Raw genomic sequence first — 25,016 nt, forward strand, 5'->3', positions numbered from 1 at the left:
TTATGTATATGGTCTGTTCATCAGCATTTCAAGCATTGCACATGTTCAAAATATTTGCAGCTACCAACTTGCTTCCAGATATTGGAATGCAAGAAGTAACACACACAAGGTGTTCAGATCATTTAGCATCCCTTTAACAAACCATCAAATTCAACTGTAGTAATATTAAATAAAACTATTGTTTTACCATTCTTAGTGCTAATCTGTATGAACTGCTAGTGTGAAACAATTGCTATGGGATATGAAGATGCAGCAAGATTAAGGCTCAGGTGAGCAGATCCACTTCTCGATCAGTGATAGTTTAAAAAAATGGATAAAGGCAACCATATCCAAATTCCACTGTATTCTTGACCAAAGGTTTGAAGAGATAAAATGTAAAAATAATTGTAAGGAGGTCAAAGCCCAGTGGCAGCATTTGAGAGGTTGGGGAAAGTTCCAAAACCAGTGAGAAAAATGTACAAACCGGCAGTTGTACTTCTAGCTGGTGTGGCCATTTGACTATCCTATTATTTACACATGTTTTATAAAGTCCTTGTTATTTCCCTTTGTGTGCCCAAGTTTTATTTCATACCCCCAATCTTCTTAAACCCCTTTGCAGATTCCCTTCCATGCTTTTTGTGCTTGTCCTTAATTTTGTCATTTTTCCACCTAATTAATTGTAATAGGTCTCCTTTCAACGCACTGAAATTAGTGGACATCCAGCCCCAGCCCTTACTTTCCTTTAAAGGTTTTCAATACGAACCCTGTTGGGTTATGGTCACTATTTACCAAGTATTCTCCTACATTTCCCTGCTTTGTTACCCAGAACCAACTCTATCAATGCATCTTTCCTCACTAGAGCAATATACTGAATAAGGAAACAGTCCTGCATGTGTCTTATTTACCCCTCCCCATTTTGATCAAAATATGTTCTTATCCCACACTATTTTTGGATATTTGAAGTCCTGTAAGCCTGTCTAAACTACCTCCAAATTTAATTTGCAATTATTTCTTACTCTTTGGTGCTCTGTAATACCCTCTCAATACAGTAACAGATTTAGTATTAAAATAAAATTTTATAGCCAGGAATATTTAGCTCCCAATCTTGCCTCAGCTGGAGTCAAGTTTCCATTAAGATTATGTTCTAATTAGGGCCTTTGATTCTCCAACCTTATTTCCATTGCATTGCACATGAAAAGCAAATACCATGACCCATCATATTCTTCAGTGTGCTTCCCTTTATTCCTTCACTATTCTTGGTCTTCACAATAATGGAAGAGGATTAAGTATTAGTGTTAAGAAGAAAAGGGAAAATAAATCAAAAGGGAGGAACTTACTAGATTTAATATGTAAAAAGGCAATATTTAAAAAAAGACAAAACAGAAAATTAGACCTCGTTACTTTTTCAGGGTATTAAACAGGGTAGGTGGGAGACTTGTAGATGCTTTAGTCACAATCTTCAAAAACACTTTAGATTGAGGAATTGATCCATTGGATTGTAAGATTGTCAATATCACTTTATTACTAAAGAGTAGGAGTGAAAAAGTAGGAAATTATAGGCCTATAAGTCTAATGTCAATTGAGGGGAGGTTATTAGAATCTATTAGATGCATTGTGACAGAGAACAGGCAAATATGAACTGATCAGAGAACCAGCATGGATTTGTGAAATGTAAAATATCTATCTAACTTCATTGAATTTTGAGGAGCTAACCAACATGATAGATAAAACAATAAGGTCCCATGCGAGAGACTATTACAAAACCTATTAACATAGGTGGGGAATTAGGAGGTACTGCAGGATACTGAGAGTAGGAATAATGGGTATGCATTCAACCTGGTAAGATGCAACTAGTGGTGCCCCCCAGGGATCTGCCCTGGGCCCTCAAGCTTTTATTAAATTATATTTATTAATGACTTAGTTGAAGGAAGAGAGATCAGTATGTCCAAGTTTGCTGACACCACTAAGTTAAATTCTACAGTAAATGAAGCAAATAGGAGCATGAAATTGCAAACGAATATTGATTGATTAAATAAATAGGCAAAACTACGGCAGCAAGCGGAGTTCAATGTAGGAAAGCCTAAGGTCATCCACTTTGAATCCAAGAGAGAGATGAGGAGAATTTTCTAAATGACAAGCTAACAACTGTGGAAAATAACCAGAGATTTAGGGTTCAAATACAGAAACCATTAATGATACACAAACAATTTTAAAAAGATAATGGAATATTGGGCTTTAGTTCAAGGCGGCTGGAACACAATGAGCTAGAAGTTATGTAAAGCTATGGTTAGACCTCCATTTAGAGCGCATTCAGTTTTTGTCACCATATCTTAGGAAGGAGATTGGGTTTGGAGGGGTTACAGCACAGTTTCACAAAAATAACACTAGGATAAAATAAAAGGGTTAAATAATGAAGACATTGACATGGACTAGCCTTGTATTCCCTGGAGCATAGATGGGGATGATGTAATGTGCCAAAGGCAACTGAGAAACTATTTCCTGTAGGGGAAGTCCAGAACCAAGGGCCATAACATTAAAGTTAGAGCTAGGCCTCTCGGGGTGATATCAGGAAGCACCACTTCACACAAAGGCTAGTGGAAATCTGAAAACCACTCCCTGCAAAATGTTTGAGGCTGGTGGGTCAACTAAGATTTTAAAACTGAGGTTAAGGTTTTGTTAGACAGAAGCTATGAACAATTACAGACCAAGGCAGGGAGATAAGAGTAATGATACAGATACACCGTGATCCATGTGAATGCCGGAACAGGCTGAATGGTCTCCCCCTGGTGTGCGCATACATGCTGCCAGTTATTCTGATATAGCATTTCTAGTAAGGCTTTGCCTTACACATGCAACAGCAACTTTTGTCATACTGTAGCAGGGTCAATGTGGAAGATAGTCCAATGCAGGTCTCCTGGTGTTTGATACACTTGAGTTTAAAACAATCATGTGAAGAATTACAAACCCAAACAATTACACCCTACTTCCCCTGACAAACAATCACACTGCATTGACACCTTGCCTTTTGTTTCTAAAGTCAAAGTATTAGATTTATAAAATCATTGATGTATATCTTTATTGTACTGTACCTCAGTATGCACAAAGGGATCAATGCACTCAAATCCTCCGCACTCAATCTTGAAACCTGCAAACATTCGTTTGACCAGCAGAACAAAAACTTCCAAACGTACAGACACACAAGCTTTAAGAATGACAAACTTAATGCATAGTAAAGATTGAAGCTGCTATATTTACAGCAGGAAGGTCTGTACACTGACTAAATGAGGTCATTGCACCCAGTGAAATTCCAGTTAAAATTTTTGATCGCAGTCCTAGTCTAGTTAGGAAAATGACTGTCTCAACCATCTATATGACAGTAATCCAGTTGCTTGTTTTCACAAGCAGTGTCCTTAGAGCAATCATGGTTTCTCCTCTCCCTCATATTATAAGTGAATTAAACATTCGAACCACTGTTCAACCCAGTCCTTTGAATATGCAGCACTTTCGAAACCAGTGTTTGCAGATTGAACATTGCTATTAATAAAATGCTCACTCACAACCTGCCGTCTAGCCATCCATTTTCTCCTTGAACTCCCAGACAAAACCAATTATGAACATTTATCAGTCCTCATTATGAGCAAAGAGTCTTTTGGGTCCATACTGAGCTCCAGTGCCAGCAAACAAACTGCAAAGAATTAAATTTATTCCTGAGCTTAGCATTTTTTTTTAAGTGAGCAGGGGAGAGGGAAAGAAGGAAGGAATGATTTTGACAAATGGTCAAGATAATTGGCCTCCACATCTGAATTAATCACGGGAGAAAACACAAATTTACTTCAACATTGCAAAAGCATTTCTGCCCATAAATGAAGACAGCTTTTAAGACCATAATGATGAATGAAACTTTTATTCAAACATTTCTCAAACATAATGAGCTAAATAGTCTCTGCTGCTGTAAACTTCTACTTATATTTAATCTATCAGGAAGCAAAAAGAAATCTTTCTCTGATAAGCTCTTTCAGTAATCAGAGTTAGAAGAGGGTCATTAAAGAAACTATGACAGCCCCTTAAACTACCATATATCAAATTGCATTCAAAGGGGAAACCCTGTCTGAAAAGCAGAACATTTCAGCGAAAATCAACGTCACATTCCAGTAGCAATTCTACCAAATATGGTATCAGAATAAACATATCACAGCTGCGATTAAATCTTGCACAACCAAACTGCCAAGTCTGTAGTCAGCAGAGTCAAATATACTGTAGTTGATAACCATCTGGAGTCTGGGCAAGTCAAAAACACTAATGAGAATTCCAGATAACAAAGACAAAATTTTAGCTGAAGTTTTATTTGAGACATGACATACCTGATGAGTCAGGATGATGTGTCTCAATATTTAGTGCAGATTATTTTATTGGCCAGTTTTATTTTTTTACATGTTGGGTTTGGTTTTATTTATATTGTACCTAAGCCAATCTTACCTAGTTACTATCAAAAATATCCAATCAAATGTAATTCTTAAAAATACCCTATGCTGAACTTTCCAGTTCAGTTGCTATATCTGCTCAGAACGTGATTAGCTCAGGCAATCTTCAGCTGAGTGCTTGCTCCAGGTCTTTTTACCAGCCTCCTAACTCCTGCAGGTCTGGCAGCATCTGTAACTCTTTTGAGTACAAACCCGTTTCCATCTGTTTCAGATGAAGTTACATTGTTTCATAGTTTGCCATTGTGAGATTTGAACTCTTGATCTCAGGGTTACAAACCCAGTACCATAACCACTTGGCTATTTAGGCCAAGCGTGCTTGCTCCAGAATGCCTCTCATCAATGTACAGACCCAACCATCTTCAGCTGCTTCATCAATGACCTTCCTTCCATCATAAGGTCAGAAGTGGGGATGTTCGCTGATGATCAGCACCACTCACGACTCCTCAGATACTGAAGCAGTCCATGTCCAAAGGCCTGGACAATATCCAGGCTTGGGCTGACAAGTGGCAAGTAACATCCTCGCCACACAAGTGTCAGGCAATGACCATCTCCAACAAGAGAGAATCCAACCATCACCCCTTGATGTTCAATGGCATTACCATCACTGAATCCCCCACTATAAACACCCTGGGGGTTACCATTGGCCAAAAACTGAACTGGACTAGCTATATAAATACTGTGGCTACAAAAGCAGGTCAGAGGCTAGGAATCGTGCAATGAGTAACTCACCTCCTGACTTCCCAAAGCCTATCTACCATCTACGAGGCCCAAGTCAGGAATGTGATGGAATATTCCCCATTTGCCTGGATGAGTGCAGCTCCTACAATACTCAAGAAGCTGGACACCGTCCAGGACAAAGCAGTCCACTTGATTGGCACCACATCCACAAACATTCACTCCCTCCACCACCGATGCACAGTAGTAACAGGGTGTACCATCTACAAGATGCACTGCAGGAATTCACCAAGGCTCCTTAGACAGCACCTTCCAAACTCACAGCTACTACCACCTAGAAGGACAAGGGCAACAGATAGATGGGAACACCACCACCTGCAAGTTCCCCTCCAAGTCCTGACTTGGAAATATATCACCGTTCCTTCACCGTCGCTGGGTCAAAACCAGGAACTCCCTTCTTAACAACACTGTGGGTGTACCTACACCACACAGACTTCAGCAGTTCAAGAAGGCAGCTCATTACCACCTTCTCAAGGGCAACTAGGGATGGGCAATAAATGCTGGCCCAGCCAGTGAAGCCCACATCCCATGAATGAATAAATTTAAAAAAAATATACCCCCATCAATGGATCATTAAGGATTTGTGATTATTAGCATGAGGCTACTGATGATCTCAAACCCAAATTTGTGTTTTTCTATATTCGTTCATGGGATGTAGGCTTTGTTGGCTAGGCCAGAATTTATTGCCCACCCCTGATTGCCCTCGAGAAGGGAGTGGTTAGCCACCTTCTCAAATCACTGCAGTTCACATGGTGTAGATACATCCACGGTGTTTCTAGGCAGGAAATTCTAGGATTTTGATCCAGTGACAGTGAAGCTCATTACCCACAAGCAAAATTATCCATTGTTACACCCTCCTGGGAACCACACAATGAGCATTATTTCCCAGTGATAACACCACAATAGCCTCAAGTTTCAATGTAATTTCAGCTCAACTAATGCAATTTATGATCAACCACATATTTTATTAAAATCAAAAACTACTCAAGGTGTCAGTGCTCAGGCAAGATACGTTTCACTCTCAGGACAAGACATCAACTGAACTTTCAATTATTGTCTTACAAAAAGGCAGAAACTCAACGGTGGCAGAAGCACTACACATCACAGGCAGGGAGAGGTGTGGCAAAGGGAGGTTTAAAGAGGGTCAAAAAAAGTGAATTGTCAAACATTCAGAAACTGTCACTCAGAGTTCATTGGCAGAATAGATTGAAGCTGAAAATACACACCATTTAGATCATGAATGACAACATGCATTTAACATAAAAACACCTCCAGGCACTTGTCAATATAGGAATGAATTAGAACAGATTGAGCCTAGAAGAAGAAAGAATAAGAAAATTTGGCTGAAAGGATGAGTTTTAAGGAAGCAAAAAAAAAAAAGGGGGTTGGGAAGTGTTTCAGAAAGCAGGGATGTGAAAGTCCAGGGGTTGGGCTAAGCGGAAGATGCGCAATACCTGAGTCACTGACTTGGAACTAGTGGGACCGGCCCAGGATCATAAACTAATATAGCCCCGAAGGTCATCATTTGGCCCATCAAGTGTGTGCTGACACTTTCGAAGAACAATCCAGTTAGTCCCACTTCCCCATTCTTTCCCCATATCTCTGCATTTTGTTCTCCCTCAGCGTTTATCAGATTTCCTTTAGAAGACTACTATCGAATTTATATCCACCACCATATCAGCAGTGCATTCCAAATCCTAGCCATTCATTCCATGAAAAAGCTTTGTCACCTCTGGTCCTTTTGACATCTTAAATCTGTGCCCATGATTATCAACCCTTCAGCAATTAAAACACGGTTTCCCTTCAGTTACTTTATCTAAACCCTTCATAACTTGGAAGCATCTCTATCAAATCTCCTCTTAGTCTCCACTGCTCTAAGGGAACAACCCTAGCCCTTCAAATTTGTGCCACTTACCTTGTATTGTCTCTTATTGTTAACAGCAAATTGTATCACCTCACACTTATTTGCATTGAACTCTATTTGCTACTTGTCCGCACATTACAGAATCTTTACAGTGCAGAAGGGAACCATTCAGCCCATCCAGTGCACTGGTTCTCTGAAAGAGCATTCTAGCTAATCCCACTCTCTTGCCTTATTCCCATAACCTCGCAGACACACTTTTCAGATAACAATCCAATTCCCTTTTGAACATCTTGGTCAAACCTGCCTCCACCACCCTCTCAAAGTTTGTTCCAGACTCCAACCACTCTTGGCGAAAATTTTTTCCCTTGCGTCACTTTTACTCATTATTAATTAATTCTGTGCCCTCTAGCCCTTGATGCTTTCGAGTGGGAACAGTTTCGCACTATTTACCATGTCCATATATTGCAGCAACCTATGTTCTTATGGGGCAGAATTCTCCAGTCAGCCGGGGGGGGGGGGGGGGGGGGGGGGGGGGGGGGCGCGGCGGCGGAGAACCCGCTCGCCAACATGTAAAATGACACACTGTGATGTCAGGCATACATCCCGACGTCACCGCGCATCATTAGATTGCCAGTTCAGCAGGCGCGCAGCCAACTTGGCTGCGTGCCCGAACTGTCAAAGGCCTATTAAGGCCATTTAAAAAGTCATTAACTCAATTAACTGAGCTGCCCATCCAACCTTAAGGTTGGTAAGCAGGAGAAGAGCCCAGGTGGCCTTCGCATTTTTCATGAAACCTTATTCACGGGCGGTATGAGGTTTCATAAAGTATTTTAAAATGTAATAAAATTTTTTTAACATTAATTCTTTGACATGTCCCAGCTCATGTGACAGTGTCACATGAGGGAACATGTTTCAAAAGTTTTTTTCCTTCCTTTATTTAAACTTACACATCAAGCGTACCTTCCTGAGGCACCTCTGTGCTTCAGGGAGATCTCTGCGCTCTTTCATGCGCATATGCAAAAGTGCAGGGAATTCTCCCCCTCCCGGCCGCACAGGGAGCGCACAGCGTTTCTGGGCGCGTGTCACGATGGGCGGGCCTTAACTGGCCCACCCATGTAAAATTGTGGCACATCCCTGATTGGGGGCACAGACCGGGTTCACGCGCGCCCCCGCACAACCCCAATGGGGTGAAATTTTTTCCCATGAAGTCCATCACTATCTTCCTCACTGCTTACTACACTTTTAAGTCATCTGCAAATTTCAAAATTCTGAGCATGGATTTTTATTTTTTTTTAAATTTGCCTGTGATTGTGGCTCAGGCTGGAGAAGACTGTAGAGATGGCATGTAGAGATGTAGAGGAGGGTGAGGATTATTAGTTTGTATTGGGGAACAGGAAGCCAAAGAAGATCAGTGAGGACAGTGGTAATAGATGAACGGTACTCAGTACAGGCCAGAATATTACACAAATTGGAGTTTTGGGAGGATGGACAGTGAGGGGCCAACGATGAGATCTTTACCAGGATTAAGAGAAGCAGTGAAGTGGTATGGTTGGGTGTCTTCAGCATATATACTGAAGCTTACTCCATGGCTGTGGATACTGTTGCAGAGAGGCGGTATTTAGATAATCAAAGGAAATCAGAGAATGAATTGTAACATTTTACTGCACAATAAAATCATGTCGCCCCTTGCAGCTGTGCCAACTGTCTGAAAGATCAACTACTTAATCCCATTGACCTGCCCTTTTCCCTATCCTTTAAATTTTTCCTTCATCTTTGAAGGAGGCAAGTTGATACAGCTGTTAAAAAGGCACATGAGATCACTGGTTTCATAAATAGAGGCAGAGAGTTCAAAAGCAAGGAAGTTATGCTAAACCTTTATAATCACTGGTTAGGCCTTAGCTGGGGTAATGTGTTCAATTCTGAGCACCACAATTTAGGAAGGCTTGGAGAGAGTGCAGAGATATACTTGCATAATACTAGGGACAAGTCTCTTCAGATATTTAGATCGACAGGAGAAATGGAAATTTTTCTCCTTAAAGCAGAAAAGGTAATGGGAAGTTTAATAGAGGCGTTCAAAATTGAGTTGTTTTAACAAGAGTAATTCAGGAAAAACATTTCCAGTGGCAGGAGAGTCAGTAACCAGAGGTAACTGGCAAAAGAACCTCAGGGGGTGTGGAGAATTTTTTTTTTAAAACAAAACACAGCGAATTATGACAGTCTGGGATGTGATGCTTGAAAGGATGATAGAAGCAAAATCAATCCTAACTTTCAACAGGGAGTTGGATAAATACTTGAAGGAAAAAAAGGGGGCTATGGGGAAAAAAGAGAAGGGAATTTGGACTTATTGGATGGCTCTAAGAGCTAGCACATGCAAAATGGGCCAGATGGCCTTCTTAATGTTGTATAATTCTTTTTAAAATGACTGTGGATTCCACTTCCACCAGTTTCCATCACGGCATTCCATCTCCCAGCAAGCTTGAGTAAAAGAAAATTCTTAGTTTCCTTCACTCTTTTGATGATCTTAAATTTATGGCTTCTGCAGTTCTAACTTACCTCAAAATCACTCAATTTCAACACCTTCATCTTAACTTTTCGCTGCAATGAAAAGTCACCTTTCTCTAGTCTCTTCAAAATTAAAGCATCTCATCCCTGATATCACAGTGAATGTCATCTTCTGCACCCTCTTGATAGCTTTGAAAACCTCCCTGAAGTAACATTCTCCAAATTGGACAATATTCCATTTGCAACCTAATCGATGATTTAAATAGGTTTAGTATTACGTCATGTTTTTATAAATCTAGGATTTTTTTTAAAAAAAGAACCTGCTTTAACTCGCTCTCTTACTTTTAAGGATGTTGATATCTACAGCCCATTACACTTCTCTACCCCTTTTAAAGTCCTACCATTTAGAGTATGTTTCTCCAATTCTTCATCCTAAAATGTATCACTTCAAATTTCTTTGCATTAAACTCTTATCTGCCCAATGACTTAAACTACCTACGTCTCTCTCAAGTCATTTCCAATCGCTTTCACAGTTCACCACACACCCTATTTTGTGTCACCTGCAAATTTTAATATTGTCCTCCATACTCCGCTGACTTCTAGAGAACATCACTGCTTAACATACCTCAAATCCAAGGGTCAAGGATAAACTCTTGAAAAAAATTCCAAGGTGACAGCGAAAGGAAGGGAACAGAAACCATTGCTGTAGATATACTGGCTGCATTCGGAAAGTACGTACATGAAGGACCTCTTAGTTTCTGGATCCAGTCCCCACTCAAATGCCAGGCCTTTATTGTGTCTCAATCTCCTCAGCCAAAGTTATCAACTGCTCCAGAATAAACCCTAAGGGTTCACTGGCCCCAACCGCTTTCTCTTCACCATGGACGTCCAATCCCTCTACACCTCCATCCCCCACCAGGATGGTTTGAGGGCCCTTAGCTTCTTCCTCGAACAGAGGTCCGAACAATCCCCATCCACCACTACTCTCCTCCATCTGGCTGAACTTGTTCTCATGCTGAACAATTTCTCCTTCAACTCCTCTCACTTCCTCCAAATAAAAGGTGTGGCTATGGGTGCCCGCATGGGCCCCAGCTATGCCTGTCTCTTTATGGGGTATGTGGAACATTCCTTGTTCCAGTCCTACTCCAGCCCCCTTCCACAACTCTTTCTCCGGTACATCGATGATTACTTCGGTGCTGCTTCATGCTCTCGTCGGGACTTGGAAAAATGTATTAATTTTGCTTCCAATCTCCACCCCTCCATCATTTTCACATGGTCCATCTCTGACACTTGCCTTCCTTGACCTCTCTGTCTCAATCTCTGGTGATAGACTGTCCACCAATATCCATTACAAACCCACCAACTCCCACAGCTACCTCGACTACAACTCCTCACACCCCGCTTCCTGTAAGGACTCCATCCCATTCTCTCAGTTCCTTCGCCTCCGTCGCATCTGCTCCGATGATGCTACCTTCAAAGACAGTTCCTCTGACATGTCCTCCTCCTTCCTTAACCGAGGTTTTCCACCCACGGTCGTTGACAGGGCCCTCAACCGTGTCTGGCCCATCTCCCGTGCATCCGCCCTCACGCCTTCTCCTCCCTCCCAGATACATGATAGGGTCCCCCTTGTCCTCACTTATAACCCCACCAGCCTCCGCATTCAAAGGATCATCCTCCGCCATTTCCGCCAACTCCAGCATGATGCCACCACCAAACACATCTTCCCTTCACCCCCCACTATCGGCATTCCGTAGGGATCGCTCCCTCAAGGACACCCTGGTCCACTCCTCCATCACCCCCTACTCCTCAACCCCCTCCTTTGGCACCACCCCATGCCCACGCAAAAGATGCAACACCTGCCCCTTCACTTCCTCTCTCCTCACCGTCCAAGGGCCCAAACACTCCTTTCAAGTGAAGCAGCATTTCACTTACATTTCCCCCAACTTAGTCTACTGCATTCGTTGCTCCCAATGTGGTTTCCTCTACATTGGAGAGACCAAACGTAAACTGGGCGACCGCTTTGCAGAACACCTGCGGTCTGTCCGCAAGAATGACCCAAACCTCCCTGTCGCTTGCCATTTTAACACTCCACCCTGCTCTCTTGCCCACATGTCTGTCCTTGGCTTGCTGCATTGTTCCAGTGAAGCCCAACGCAAACTGGAGGAACAACACCTCATCTTCCGACTAGGCACTTTACAACCTTCCGGACTGAATACTGAATTCAACAACTTTAGGTCTTGAGCTCCCTCCCCCATCTCCACCCCCTTTCTGTTTCCCCCTTCCTTTTTTTTCCAATTATATAGATTTTTCTTTTCCCACCTATTTCCATTATTTTTAAATATTTTTAAATCTTTTATGCTCTCCCCACCCCCACTAGAGCTATACCTTGAGTGCCCTACCATCCATTCTTAATTAGCACATTCGTTTAGATAATATCACCAACTTTAACACATATGTGTTCTTTTGTTCTATTGTTGGTGACATCTTTTTAGGATCTGCTTCTATCACTGCTTGTTTGTCCCTACAACCACACCAACCCCCTCCACTTCTCTCTCTCTCTCCGCACCCCCCACCCCCACACACCTTAAACCAGCTTATATTTCAACTCTTTCTTGGACTCGAACTCAAGTTCTGTCGAAGGGTCATGAGGACTTGAAACGTCAACTCTTCTTCTCCGCTGATGCTGCCAGACCTGCTGAGTTTTTCCAGGTAATTCTGTTTTTGTTTTGGATTTCCAGCATCCGCAGTTTTTTTTTTTTACCCAAAGGACAAGCCCAAGCACATTTCTTCCTCCCCACCCCCACAGTAAGACTCCTCCTGAAACCCCTGACCGACACCCCCCCTTACATCCTCACTCCAAATACCACGAGAAACGTGGATTTCTTCATTTCTGAGTGTCTGATCTATGCATCTGCCTTTACTCCACCTTCCGCTATAATTGCTTCCTAGCCCCTGACCACCTCTTCAATTGCCCACCAAGTCTGTCTATCATTTTGCAGTTGTTCCCCCAACTCCATCTTTACTCCTTTTCAAGATGCAACTCTTCCTTTTTGGATTCTCTCCCCATTCAATTCCTGATCACTCTTCCCTTTCCTAGTTCCCATGATAGTGGTCAGTGACTCCCTTTCAGAAACTTAGGAGAAGTAAGCCATCTAGCCTGGAGTCTATTCTATCGAGTTAGGAAACTCTTCCATGTGCAAAGGATGGTAGAGGTTTGAAATTCTTCCCCAAATGGCAGATGATGCCAGGTCAATCGTTAATTTTAAATCTAGGATTGATAGATTTCTGTTAACCAAGGGGTACGGGACAAAGGCCAGCATACGGAGTTTGGTCACGGACCAGCAATGGAGAGACCAATGTCAAACTAAGCATGCTGCAAGAAAAAAATGGATGTACCTAGTAGGCACAGAAACCTCTTTCTCACTTCACACACCATATGAGTGTGAGGAGGATAGGTCATGCGTGTTTCTTTTTAATTAAAACATTTGACTAAGAGATGGCTAGGTATACTATTTTTCCAATTCTTCTTGGCCAAATTACTGCTCGTCATTAATGATCTTTATTGTGGCAACTTTTCTGCTCACCTGTAAAGTACTTACATCACTCATCAGGCCCTTAAACACAACTAGCTCTGACTTCAACTTTTCCACTTTTTCATTGAGTTCCTTCTGAATGGCTTCAGCTTCCTGAGAATCCTGAAATCACAAACACAGTTCTCAGGACTAGCAGCTGTAATAAAAAATTCATGAAATGACTGCAAAAATTAAATGAAGTACAGGTTAAGTCATGATATCATAATCAGGAAATCCATTGGAGGACCAGCACAGCACGAACCAAGTTCAGCTCTGTAATAAAACCTATCTGCACAGAAAAAAACTTAAGATTGAAAGCCAGTATTATCCTCTTCTGACTTGCTATATGGTGCCAATTAGAATAAAATGTTTAAAAAAGTCCTCCTGAATTACATAGAAGGTTAAAACACTATGCTTTCAACTTTGGGTCCCAAGTTTGAATCTATCCCAGACCATAAAAGGGTATTATGAGATGGGCCTGAAGCTGCCTCAGCCCAGTAAAGAGGTCTATAATTTGTACTTGGGGTACAGAAAGCAGAGTTATTGACATTTTGATTGAATACAAGAGTAAGAAGGACTGACTTTCACAGAATGAGCAGATAGGTGGCAGATGCAATTCAGTATGGAGAAATTGCGTGCTTTGGAGAGAAAAAAAAATCAAGAAATGGAAGATTGACACTTGAAGATGTGGATGGAGTAAAAGTCTTAAACCTCAAACATTACTATTCTTTAAGAAGTACAAGTGCCAATAGATAAACCCAGAAAAAAGACCAACCGTAATTTTGGTTTTTTTTAATAAATAGGACGATGAAGTACAAGAGTGAAGATTCATGCAAAGCAATGGTTAGGTCAGTGTTAGAGTAACTTGTGCAGTTTTGAACAACCCCCCATTACATAAAGAACATTAAAGTCATAAGAGAATGCAGCGCTTAGATTCACCAGGAAGATACAGTGGATGGGAAACTACTGTTGAGAAGGGATGCTGCCATATTTCCACTGCAACAGAGAAGGTTAAGAGGACATTTAATTGCACTTTTTTTTATTGTTGGGAAGTGTTTTCATATGGCGAATGGCGAAAAACAATTTCCTCTGGCTGTGGAGTCAATTTAGAATGGCCACTAAGAGACAGGTAAAGAGTTCTGTTGAAGAGTCACATGGACTTGAAACATTAACTGTATTCCTCTCCGCAGATGCTGTCAGACCTGTTAGTTTTTCCAGGTATTTTTATCTTTGTTTTTAAGGGTTGTTGGAATTTGGAATACTCTGAGATAAGTGATTGAGTTGGACACCATTTGCAGCTTTTAAAGGAAAGTTAGATAAATACTTCAGCCAGAGGAATATGACGACAATATGGGTAGATCTGAATAGTGGTGTTGGTTTTGCAAAGAGCTGTTACAGAGGTCTGAATGTCTTCCTCGATATGAACTTTTATGGTTCTAATTCAAAATTGTATCCCTGTGTTTCTATAAAAAAAAAACTTTAAATGTTGGCAGAAATTAAATTCCAGTCTCAATTTAGGCAGGGAGTGCCAATGCAATCCTGATTTTACATATAATACAGATGGAAATTATTTTGGAACTAGAAATCCACCTATCCTCATCTCATATTACTGTGTCTCCATTTAACACCCACCGCTCAAAAAACAATCCAAAGCATGCATACGTCAAAAATTCATCAATGCCTTGAAGTACCCAATGAAAAATAAAATATTCGTATCTTACCACCTGTAGTGCAGCCACAATTTCTTGCAGATGCTGTCTGAGATTGAGTTCTTGTTCCCACCTAAAGATAGAAGACAAATATTGTTACAACAGGATCATAACACAACAACTATTGAATTAACAGCTTTCAACGCAACACAGTAACAGCTTAAATAACAGTTGTAACAATATGTCAGGTTAACTTTGGTGTAAGGCAACGTGAACAAAATCACAAACTTTTGTTCAATTAGTGAGTACATCTCAAGATTATCTACTGCAGGTTACAATCCATTACATGTCCCAACATCAAAAGCACCACTGGGTAAAACATATTTGTCATAACTTTCTGTCTTCCTTATGTGCAACAAAGATATAGGTATATAGTTTTGGCCAGCAATTTGGAACAAACAACATTGTCAATTCTATTTTATGACATTCGCTTGCAGGGATGAACATCAAAACAAATTTAAATTTCCCTGAAGTAAATCAAATACAGAACTTATCACAACTCCTTACTACACAAGAAGCGTTTAGTCACCAAAGCATGTCCAATACCAAGCAATTCTGCAACTGCCGATACAAGTCTTAGATTATGTATCACCTCAGTGGTGGCAAGGTAGAGGATATCACAGAATAGATACAGGCATTCTGACAAGGTGGGGTGGTGGAGAACGTGGCAGTTGGGGGGTGGTGAGGGGCAGTGGTGTGAGGTGGTCATGGTTTACATTGGAACCAATGATACTGCAAAGAAACGGGTTGAGATCATATAGTGTTTCAGGATCTAGGTAGAAAACTTAATAGTTCCGTAAAGACAGTAATCTCTGGATCACTCCTAATGCCAAATGCTAATGAGCATAGAAAAGAAAAGTGATGATAAATGTGTGGCTGGAAAATGTTGCAGGAGGTGGGGGGGGGGGGGGGGGGGGGGGGGGGCTTCAGATTTCTGGGACATTGGGACAAGTTCTGGTCAGCAGAACCTGTAATAGATAGAGTTGTAGTATCCGTAAAGGGTTCAATAGGTGCATTTTTGAATGAAGGAAGGAAGGAAGGAAGGAAATGGGACCAATTGTTCAACTCTTACAAAGAGGTACAATTGGTGAATGGCCCACATTCATGCCTCATGAACTGTCAATCAGTCCCACACGATTGTTACAAAATGGTTCATTCAAAGAACACACTATCTTTTGATCAAAAGACCAAAGTGTTATGTTTTCTTCTCTGCGTGACCAAAGTAACTATTAACAGTAACAATTTGCATGTAGTAATCTTTTGGTCCTTCTGGACTGTCTAGCCAACTTCCAACAAGATTACCCTGATGCATCTCTAATCCAAAACCCCTGAAGCCTTTTTGCTGGAAGGAACCTACACAAGTATTTTTAAATCAAATCATAATTTATGGTTTCATGTTCTATACTTTTAATAAGTTTCACATGTTTACACAGAAATGCATAGGACCAGAAAAGAAGAGGTTTATTAAGTCTAATTCGTGTTTATCGTTTCACTGAAGATATTTTGCATGAATTTACCTTTTCCTTGTCACTTAATTTTGAAGTGCATCCTTGAATTTTGTGCACAACAGAAAAACATTTGAGACCATATCTCCAAACCCCTCATTTTTAAATATCTCTATTAAATCATCCCTTAGTTTTCTCTTTTCAAGACAGAATAGCCCCAAATTTGCTAAACCACTCCACCAAGCTGTGACCTTTTTGCCCTGGAATTAACCTGGTGAATCACTTTTGTACCCCAGCCAAAAAGGTAATATCCTTTAACCATAGTGAGTACAAAACTCTATTCTGGATGTGATCAAAGTAAAGTCACAATTTCAGAACTACTTTTCTTGCCTTGAGTTACACCCTCTGGCTGTTGATCCCAATCTTTTATTTTGCCTAGCTGCCTATAAACACTTTGTACCCAAGTGTGCTCAACATGTTCACCAAAACCCCTTCATAAAATCTTTTTTCTGCAGGCGCACAAATGCATTTCTCTATACATAAAAAAGAGAATTTGATGCATCAAGGGCAAAAATATGTTGGCTTTGCCAGCGATCCCAAGAACAAATTTGAAAATAACTTAAGCTAGTTTGGCTAAGAACATCTAAATTCTAATCGCATTACAGTAAACTCCTGCCGTTCACGGGGGGGGGGGGGGGGGGGGGGGTTCTGCTCCCGTGAGATTTCAAAGGGTGAAAACATGAACGTTGAACACAGCTTATAATTCAACAGAATTAGCAATGTTCCATCATCCCCAAATTTCACATTTTTACCTTAATGGAGTCAATAAAAACTATTTTTTTGATTCAATTAAGGACAATTTTACTGAAGAAATTATTTGTCAATAAAAAAAACAAAGTAAAACTTTTCAATTACAAAATATACCATGTAGTACAATTGACAAATCACAGTACAGTATATTACATTACAGTACAGGTGCATTGAAGATAATTTTAATGAAGAAATTGTCAACACAAGAAAACAGGGACAACTTAAAACTTACCAATTACAGAATAGAGTACATACTTGTGGTATAATTTACAAATCACAGTACAGGTATTATACCTTAATTACAGGTACCATACTTTACCTGAGAGTGGATGTAGATGGAGTGGGTGATGTGACTGATGCAGGCATTGATGTGGAGTGAGTGATGTAACTGAAGCAGGCATTGATGTGGAAGATTTGGATGAGAAGAACAATGTTATTGTTGACTATTTCACCTTTTGTTTTTCAATTTTGCAAAGTTATCTAAGGGGGCAATAGCTGTGTCAATCGCACTACAAATGCCATGCTGCTTTCCATGCTTATATCATGGTCTGGTTGCCATATTTTTCAAATCTTCGGCTGACCTTATGAGATCTGCCATCATCTTGGTTGTGAACTGAGCCGTTTTAGGCTCTTCTTCCCATTCCTGCTCCTGTTTAGGCTCATTTCATCTCAGCAGTTCACTCAATTCTTCCGTGGAGAGTTCTTCTCCATCAGATTGAAGCAGCTCACTTCAGCTATGGTGATGTCTTCAAATCACAGAATTTTAACAGGGGGCCATTCGACCCACCATGTCTGCACCGGCTCTCCAAATGAGCATTATAACCTAGTGCCATTACCCTGCCTTTTCCTGTGCCTCTGCACATTGTTTCGATTCAAATAATCATCTAACGCCTGGTTGAATGCCTCGATTGAACCTGCCTCCACCACACTCCCAGGCAGTGCATTCCAGACCTGAACCACTGTGAAAAAGTTTTTTTTCACATCACATCTGCTTCTTTCGCAAATCACTTTAAATCTGTGCCTTGTTCTTGATCCTGTTACGAGCAGAAACAACTTCTCCCTATCCACTTTGTACAGATCCCTCATGATTTTGAGCATCTCTATCAAATCTCCTCTCAGCCACCTTCTCTCAAAGGAGAACAGTCCCAACTTCTCCAATCTATACTCATTGCTGAATTTTCTCATCCCCGGAACCATTCTTGTAAACCTCTTTTGTACTCTCTCCAATGTGTTCACATCCTTCCTACAATATGGTGCCCAGAACTGTACACAATATCCCAGCTGAGGTCTAACAAGTGTCATATAAATTCAGCATAACCTCTTTGCTCTTGTACTCTATGCCCCTATTAATAAAGCCCAGAATACTGTATGTTTTATTAACTGCTCTCCACCTGTCCTGCCACCTTCAATGTTCTATGCACATATACACACACACAGGTCTTTCTGTTCTTGCAACCCCTTCAAAATTTCACCCCCCATTTTATATTGTCTGCCCATGTTCTTCCTACCAAAATGCATCACCTCACACTTCTCCACATTGAACTTCATCTGCCACCTATCTTCCCACTCCACCAACTTGTGCATGTCCTTTTGAAGTTCTACGCTGTCCTTCTTGCAGTTCAAAACACTCACAAGCTTCATATCATCCGCAAACTTTGAAACTGTCCCCTGCACACCAAGATCTGGGGAACTCCACTACAAACCTTCCTCCAGCCTGAAAAATATCCATTGACTGTTACTCTCTGCTTCCTATTTTTCAACCAATTTTGTATCCATGTTCCTAATGCCCATTTTATTCCATGAGCAATAACTTTTCTCAAGTCTGTTCTGTGGGCATTGTATCGAATGCCTTTTTAAAGTCCATGTACACCACATCAACAGCATTACCATCCACGATCTTTTCAAACAACTCCAGCAAGTTAATTAAACATGATTTCCCCTTTAAAAATCCATGCTGGCTCTTCCTTATTGACCCATATTTTACCACATGACTAATAATTCTATCCCGAATAATTGTTTCTAGAATCCTGCCCACCACTGAAGTTAAACTGACTGGTCTATAATTGCTGGGCTAATCCTTACAACCTTTTTTGAATAAGGTTGTAATGTTTGTGATTCTCCAGATCTCTGACAGGATAAATTCCTCCCCTCAAGTTGTTTTGCCAAGTCAACAATCCTGGCCGCTTCAGCCTTCCCATTGGGGAACCCTGTGAAATTATTCACAGTCTCAGGCCAAGCTTTTTTCCAGCAGGCATTTATGGTTGAAGCTCTAACTTCATCCCATGAGTCCTTAATTATGCCTACTGCTATGAGGATGTTGAATTTCTGCCAGTAATCATGGACTGTGGTTGAAGGGTCTGCCTCCAGAAGATAAAGGATGTGGCTTTGGGTGTAGAAAGCCTTGAATGAGGCAATGACTCCCGGTTAAGTGATGTCGTATTTGGGGTAAAAACAATTTCAACATCTGGATGGTTCTCGGCAAGAGCGTGGATGCTCAGGTGCATTATCAAGGATTAGTAGAACTTTGAAAGACAGGTTTTTTTCCCTCAGATAAATGTGTACCTCTGGTGGCAGAAAGCAATTGGTAAACCAGTCTTCAAATACGGATGCTGCAACCCAGACATTGCTGTTAGCCTTCCAAAAGGCTGGCAGATGACATTTATTTTTCCTTTTGAAAGCTCAAGGGTTTTCTGACCGATAAACAAGTGTTGGTTTACATTTAAAGGCAGCCACATTAGCACATAGAAGTGTCGTGTCAACCTGTCCTTTGCTGCTTTAAAACCAGGAACTGTCTTTTCTTCTTTTGAAATGTAGATCCTACTTGGCATCTTCTTCCAGAACAGACCAGTTTTGTCTGCATTGAAGGCCTGCTCGGCCTGGTAGCCTCTCTCAAAGTATTCCCGCAGCACCTTGGGGAAACTCTCCTGCAGCTGCATGGTCAGCAGAAGCAGCCTCCCCTAACAATTTCACATTATGCAGCCCGAACCATCCTGCGCTGGCTGAGAATTCTTCGGAAATAGAAGGAGAGGTATCTTCTGCACCACCTTCATCGTCACCAGCACAACCATCTTTACTACCCTTTATGTTCTGGTACAATTCAAGTGCTTTGTTTCAAATGACTGGACCATTAACTGGGGTCCTCTTTTGATGCTGGTGCACTATCCATACATTGAGTAACTTCGCCATTTCCTCTAAAGTGTGGATCTCTCCTGCTTACAGAAGTTAACTTGGTAGTACGACTGCCAGAAACACTAACAATGGCCCTTATTTTTTCTTCAGACTGCCTAATGGACCAGATTGTGGATTCATTCACAAAGTATTCCCTGGCCAGCATGAAAGCACTTGCTTCATTTTGCAGTCTATCTAGGATTGTGACTTTTTGTTCAAGCGTCATCACCTTCCTGGGGCGTTTTCTGCTTTGCTGTGACTCTCACGTTTTTAAAGTGCTGTCCTGTCTACTGCAAGGGACTGCACTACTGCAGAATCTTGTAAATCACAGCAACCCATGTGCACTTGGAGGCTGCACATGCCTAGTGAAGGGGCTTTTGCAGCGCATGCTTTCTTCGAGGGCAGTGTTTTTTATGGAATTTTAAGGTACAGTATGACTTTTATTAACCTTTCTGCACGTGTGCTGTTTAAATAGGGATTGTTACATTTTTAACCTGAAATGAGTGAGGCTTCAGGGGCGCGAACTACGATTTGGTACACAAACAGGTTCGCGCGGGTAAACAAAATCGCGATGGAGGGGGGTGCAAATGGCAGGAGTTTACAGCACTGCAAAGGGGTTTGTATAATCCTATGTTTCAATTCTGTACTGTTCAAGCTTGTATAATCTATTTAATTGTGCACAGGTATATTATGGATTATACTTTGTGACAAATTAACACAAGTGTAACATAAGAAAGGTAGTTAAACATGACTCTAAATGGGCTAAATTGTAATATTTTATTCCCTGTACCACTAAAAATGCTCCAGGCCAGCCTTGAATCTTGCTTGACTGCTGCCAATTATTTTAACACCTTTTGGTTCAAAACCATGGGACAGAGGAATTAAGATTTTGAATCAGAATTGTACAGCCTTCTTTTGAGTCAAATTTTGAAATGCACTAGAATAAAAAAAATTCTCTTATTATGTGATCAGTGTATTTACATTCAGACCATTCTCAACCTATTCAATCTGCTAAATTTGGATAAATATTATTAGAAAAACCATCAGAAAACTGGGACAGTTTTTGTCAGCCTTCAGTGTGGTACAAGCTTTTACACTAATTGATTTGCTCAAGCTTCTTTTCAGAGATCTATTCAATCCAAGTAGCTTTTCTCAAGATCAGTGTGCCTATGATATAAATAGCAAGGCCAGTTCTAATTAATTATTGATATGGTTGGGAAAACCTGGTGAAGCAAACAAAAATGTTGTACTGGAGAGGGAAAATGAGAGAGAGAGAGGCTGGTCTGAACTAAGCATTAAAAAAAAATCAAACCGTTTGACCTTGTTGCAGGGGCTTCTACTGTACAATACAATGAGGCTAACCAAAAAGTACTTACAATGGGCTAACAGGGTCACTTGAGACCTCAAGGGGCGGTCGTCCTTGCCCTTTTACAAAAGGGGCCCAGGCAAAGGTCCCATGCTCAGGTTCATGAGCCATGGCCAATGGCAGTGGAACCAGCAAATTTTTAGTGATGATGGCAGAACGGCTAGAGCCTCAAGGGACAGTGACTGTCTATACGTAGAGGATCCTTTGAAAAAAGGACTCTTGTTTCTTTTTAAGCTCAAGAGGAAGGCAACAGGAAGCCATCTCATGTATTCTTTTCCCAGTCATACTCATTTCTCATTGGGGTGGAAAATGGAAGGCTGTTACGAGCAACTGAACATTAAAGTGCAGGATCCGAGGCATGGAGAAAATGAGTAAAGGACCTGCTTTTGGGCAAGTCACCATTACATCTAACAGTGCACTGTGTGTATCATTGCTATCCCTCAAACACAAAAACTCAAAACAAGAACATTAAAAGGATTATTTTTCTCATCTAGTGCACCAGCTGTGGAGAAAACCACCACGGTTAAATCAAACAAAGCATGCTTTATTTTCTTATTCTCCCAATTTTATCAATGACAGATAGTCATAAAGATACACCTGTACACATAGCTGATCAACTCAGCTAGCTGCAAGAAAACAGCACACAACTTAAGAAAAATCAGACTTGCACTGTTCACGGTAGAAATGATACATTAACTCTTCTTTAATGTCTACAATGTGAAGAGAAAACCATATTATAATATAAAACAATATATAAAGGGACACAAATCATGCTGTGGAAACTATTGAGGTATTTCCCTCTTGTCCAATGCAGGGAAAAAACTGACATGCAATCACAGAATTTTAACAGCACAGGAGACAGCCATTTGGCCCATCATGTCTGCACCAGCTCTCCAAATGAGCATTATGACCTAGCACCATGGCCCTGCCTTTTCCCTGTACCCCTGAACATTGTTTCTATTCAAATAATTATCTTAATGTCCTCTTGAATGCCTCGATTGAGCCTGCCTCCATCACACTCCCAGGCAGTGCATTCCAGACCCGAACCACTCGTTGTGTGAAAAAGTTTTGTTTCACGTCACTTTCTTTTGAAAATCACTTTAAATCTGTGCCCTCTCGGGAACAGCTTCTCCCTATCTACTCTGTACAGACACCTCATGATTTTGAATATCTCTAGCAAATCTCCTGTCGGCCACCTTCTCGCCAAGAACAGTCCCAACCTCTCCAAATTTATCCTCATAGCTAAAGTTTCTCATCCCTGGAGCCATTCTTGTAAAATTCTTCTGCACACTCTCCAATATGTTCACATCCTTCCTACAATATGGTGCCCAGAACTGTACACAATATTCCAGCTGAGGTCTAACGAGTACCTTATATAAATTCAGCATAACCTCCTTGCTCTTGTACTCTATGCCCCTATTAATAAAGCCCAGGATACTATATGCTTTATTAACTGCTCTCTCCACTAGTCCTACCACCTTCAATGATCTATGCACATATACACACACAGGTCTTTCTGCTCTTGCAAACCCTTCAAAATTTCACCCCCCATTTTATATTGCCTGCCCATGTTCTTCCTACCAAAATGCATCACCTCACACTTCTCCACATTGAACTTCATCTGCCATCTATCTTCCCACTCCACCAACTTGTCTACGCCCTTTTGAAGTTCTACATTGTCCTCCTTGCAGTTCACAACATTACCAAGCTTCATATCATCCGCAAACTTTGAAACTGTCCCCTGCACACCAAGGTCTAGATTATTAATATATATCAGGAAAAGCAAGGGCCTAATACCGGCCCCTGAGGAACTCCACTACAAACCTTCCTCCAGCCTGAAAAATATCCATGGACCATTACTCTCTGCTTCCTATTTTTCAGCCAATTTTGTATCCACGTTGCTACTGTCCCTTCTTTGCATGAGCAAATACTTTTCTCAAGTTGGTTGTGTGGTACTGTGTCAAATGCCTTTCAAAGTCCATGCACACCACATCAACAGCATTATCTTCATTGGTGTTTTCTGTTTCCTCTTCAAAAAAACTACAGCAAGCTAGTTAAACACCGAATTCCCCTTTAGAAATCCATGCTGGCTCTTCCTTATCAACCCATGTTTTGCCATGTGGCTACTATTTCTATCCCAAATAATTGTTTCCAGAATCTTGCCCACCACTGAAGTCAAACTGACTGGTCTGTAATTGCTGGGCTTATCCTTACAACCTTTTTTGAACAAAGTCGTAATGTTTGCAATTCTCCAATCCTCTGGCACCATTCGAGTCTAGGGAAGACTGGCAGTTTATGGCCAGTGCCCCTGCAATTTCTACTCACTTTTTTCAATATCCTTGAATGCATCTGATCCGGTCCCAGTGCCTTGTCAACTTTAAGTAACAACAGTTTATTCAACACCATCAATTTTGAACCCTTCTGGTGACAGAGTTTCCTCATCTGTCACCATGGCCAGGGTAGCATCTACCTCCTTGGTAATGACGGATGCAAAGTATTCTTTTAATATTTCAGCCATGGTCCCTTCATTCATGTGTAAATTCCCTTTTGGGTCCCTAATCAGCCCTACTCCTCCTTTTACCACCCTTTTACTATTGATATATCCATAGATGACTTTGGGATTCCTCCTTATATTGGCTGCCAGTCTTTTCTCATAATCCCATAATATGCTTCTTTATCTCCCCTCTGGACCTTCTGTATTCTTGGTTCTCAATTGTATTTTCTACCTAACACCTGTCATAAGAACACTTTTTCTTCTTTATCTTAATGTCAATCTCCTTTTTCATCCAGGGAGCTCTGGATTTGTTTGTCCTACCTTTCCCTTTTGATGGAATATACCTTGACTGCACCCGAACCAATTCTTTTTTGAAGGTAGTCCATTGTTCAGCTACGGTTTTTCCTGCCAATCTTTCGTTCTAGTCTATTTGGCCCAGCTCCGTTCTTGCCCCATCGAAGTCGGCTCTTGTCCAGTTAATTAATTTGACTCTGGATTGCCTGTCATCCTTTTCTATCATCCTAAAATGTACAATACAATGACCATCCCCACTGACACTTGATCTACTTGGCCTGCCTCATTTCCAAGAACCAGGTCCAACAGAGCATCTTTTCTTGTTAGATTGGACACATACTGCTGTAGAAAATTCTCCTGAACACAATCTAGAAACTTTTGCCCCTCTCTGCTCTTTATACTACCACTGTCCCAGTCTACGTTCGGGTAATTAAGTCCTCCACTATAACTACTCTACAATGCCTGCATCTCTCTATAATTTCCCTGCAGATTTGTTCTTTTTCCTTCTCAGTAGTTGGTGGTCTATAGACTATACTGAGCAATGTAATTGCACCCTTTTCATTCCTTAGCTCTAGCCAAATTTATTCTCTCCTTGAA

At 41.0% G+C, this 25,016-nt stretch overlaps 1 protein-coding gene across 3 annotated transcripts in view; it reads right to left on the bottom strand.

Moving 5' to 3' along the window:
• iffo2b (intermediate filament family orphan 2b) overlaps positions 1-25,016 on the bottom strand; it is a 60,905-nt gene that overhangs the window by 11,645 nt on the left and 24,244 nt on the right. For 2 of the 3 annotated variants that reach the window (XR_005945353.1, XM_041206790.1), the window contains exons 2-3: positions 14,855-14,915; positions 13,146-13,256 (exon numbers count right to left, since the gene is read on the bottom strand). Coding sequence is in view for 2 of the 3 variants with exons in the window: in XM_041206790.1 (XP_041062724.1) it covers positions 13,146-13,256; positions 14,855-14,915 (172 nt within the window). In the remaining variant the exon portion in view is untranslated. The remainder of the gene's footprint in view (positions 1-13,145; positions 13,257-14,854; positions 14,916-25,016) is intronic. The other variant, XM_041206791.1, reaches the window with a different exon arrangement.

The sequence above is a fragment of the Carcharodon carcharias genome, chromosome 15 (genome assembly GCF_017639515.1).
Source record: "Carcharodon carcharias isolate sCarCar2 chromosome 15, sCarCar2.pri, whole genome shotgun sequence".
Classification (NCBI taxonomy): Eukaryota; Metazoa; Chordata; class Chondrichthyes; order Lamniformes; family Lamnidae; genus Carcharodon; species Carcharodon carcharias.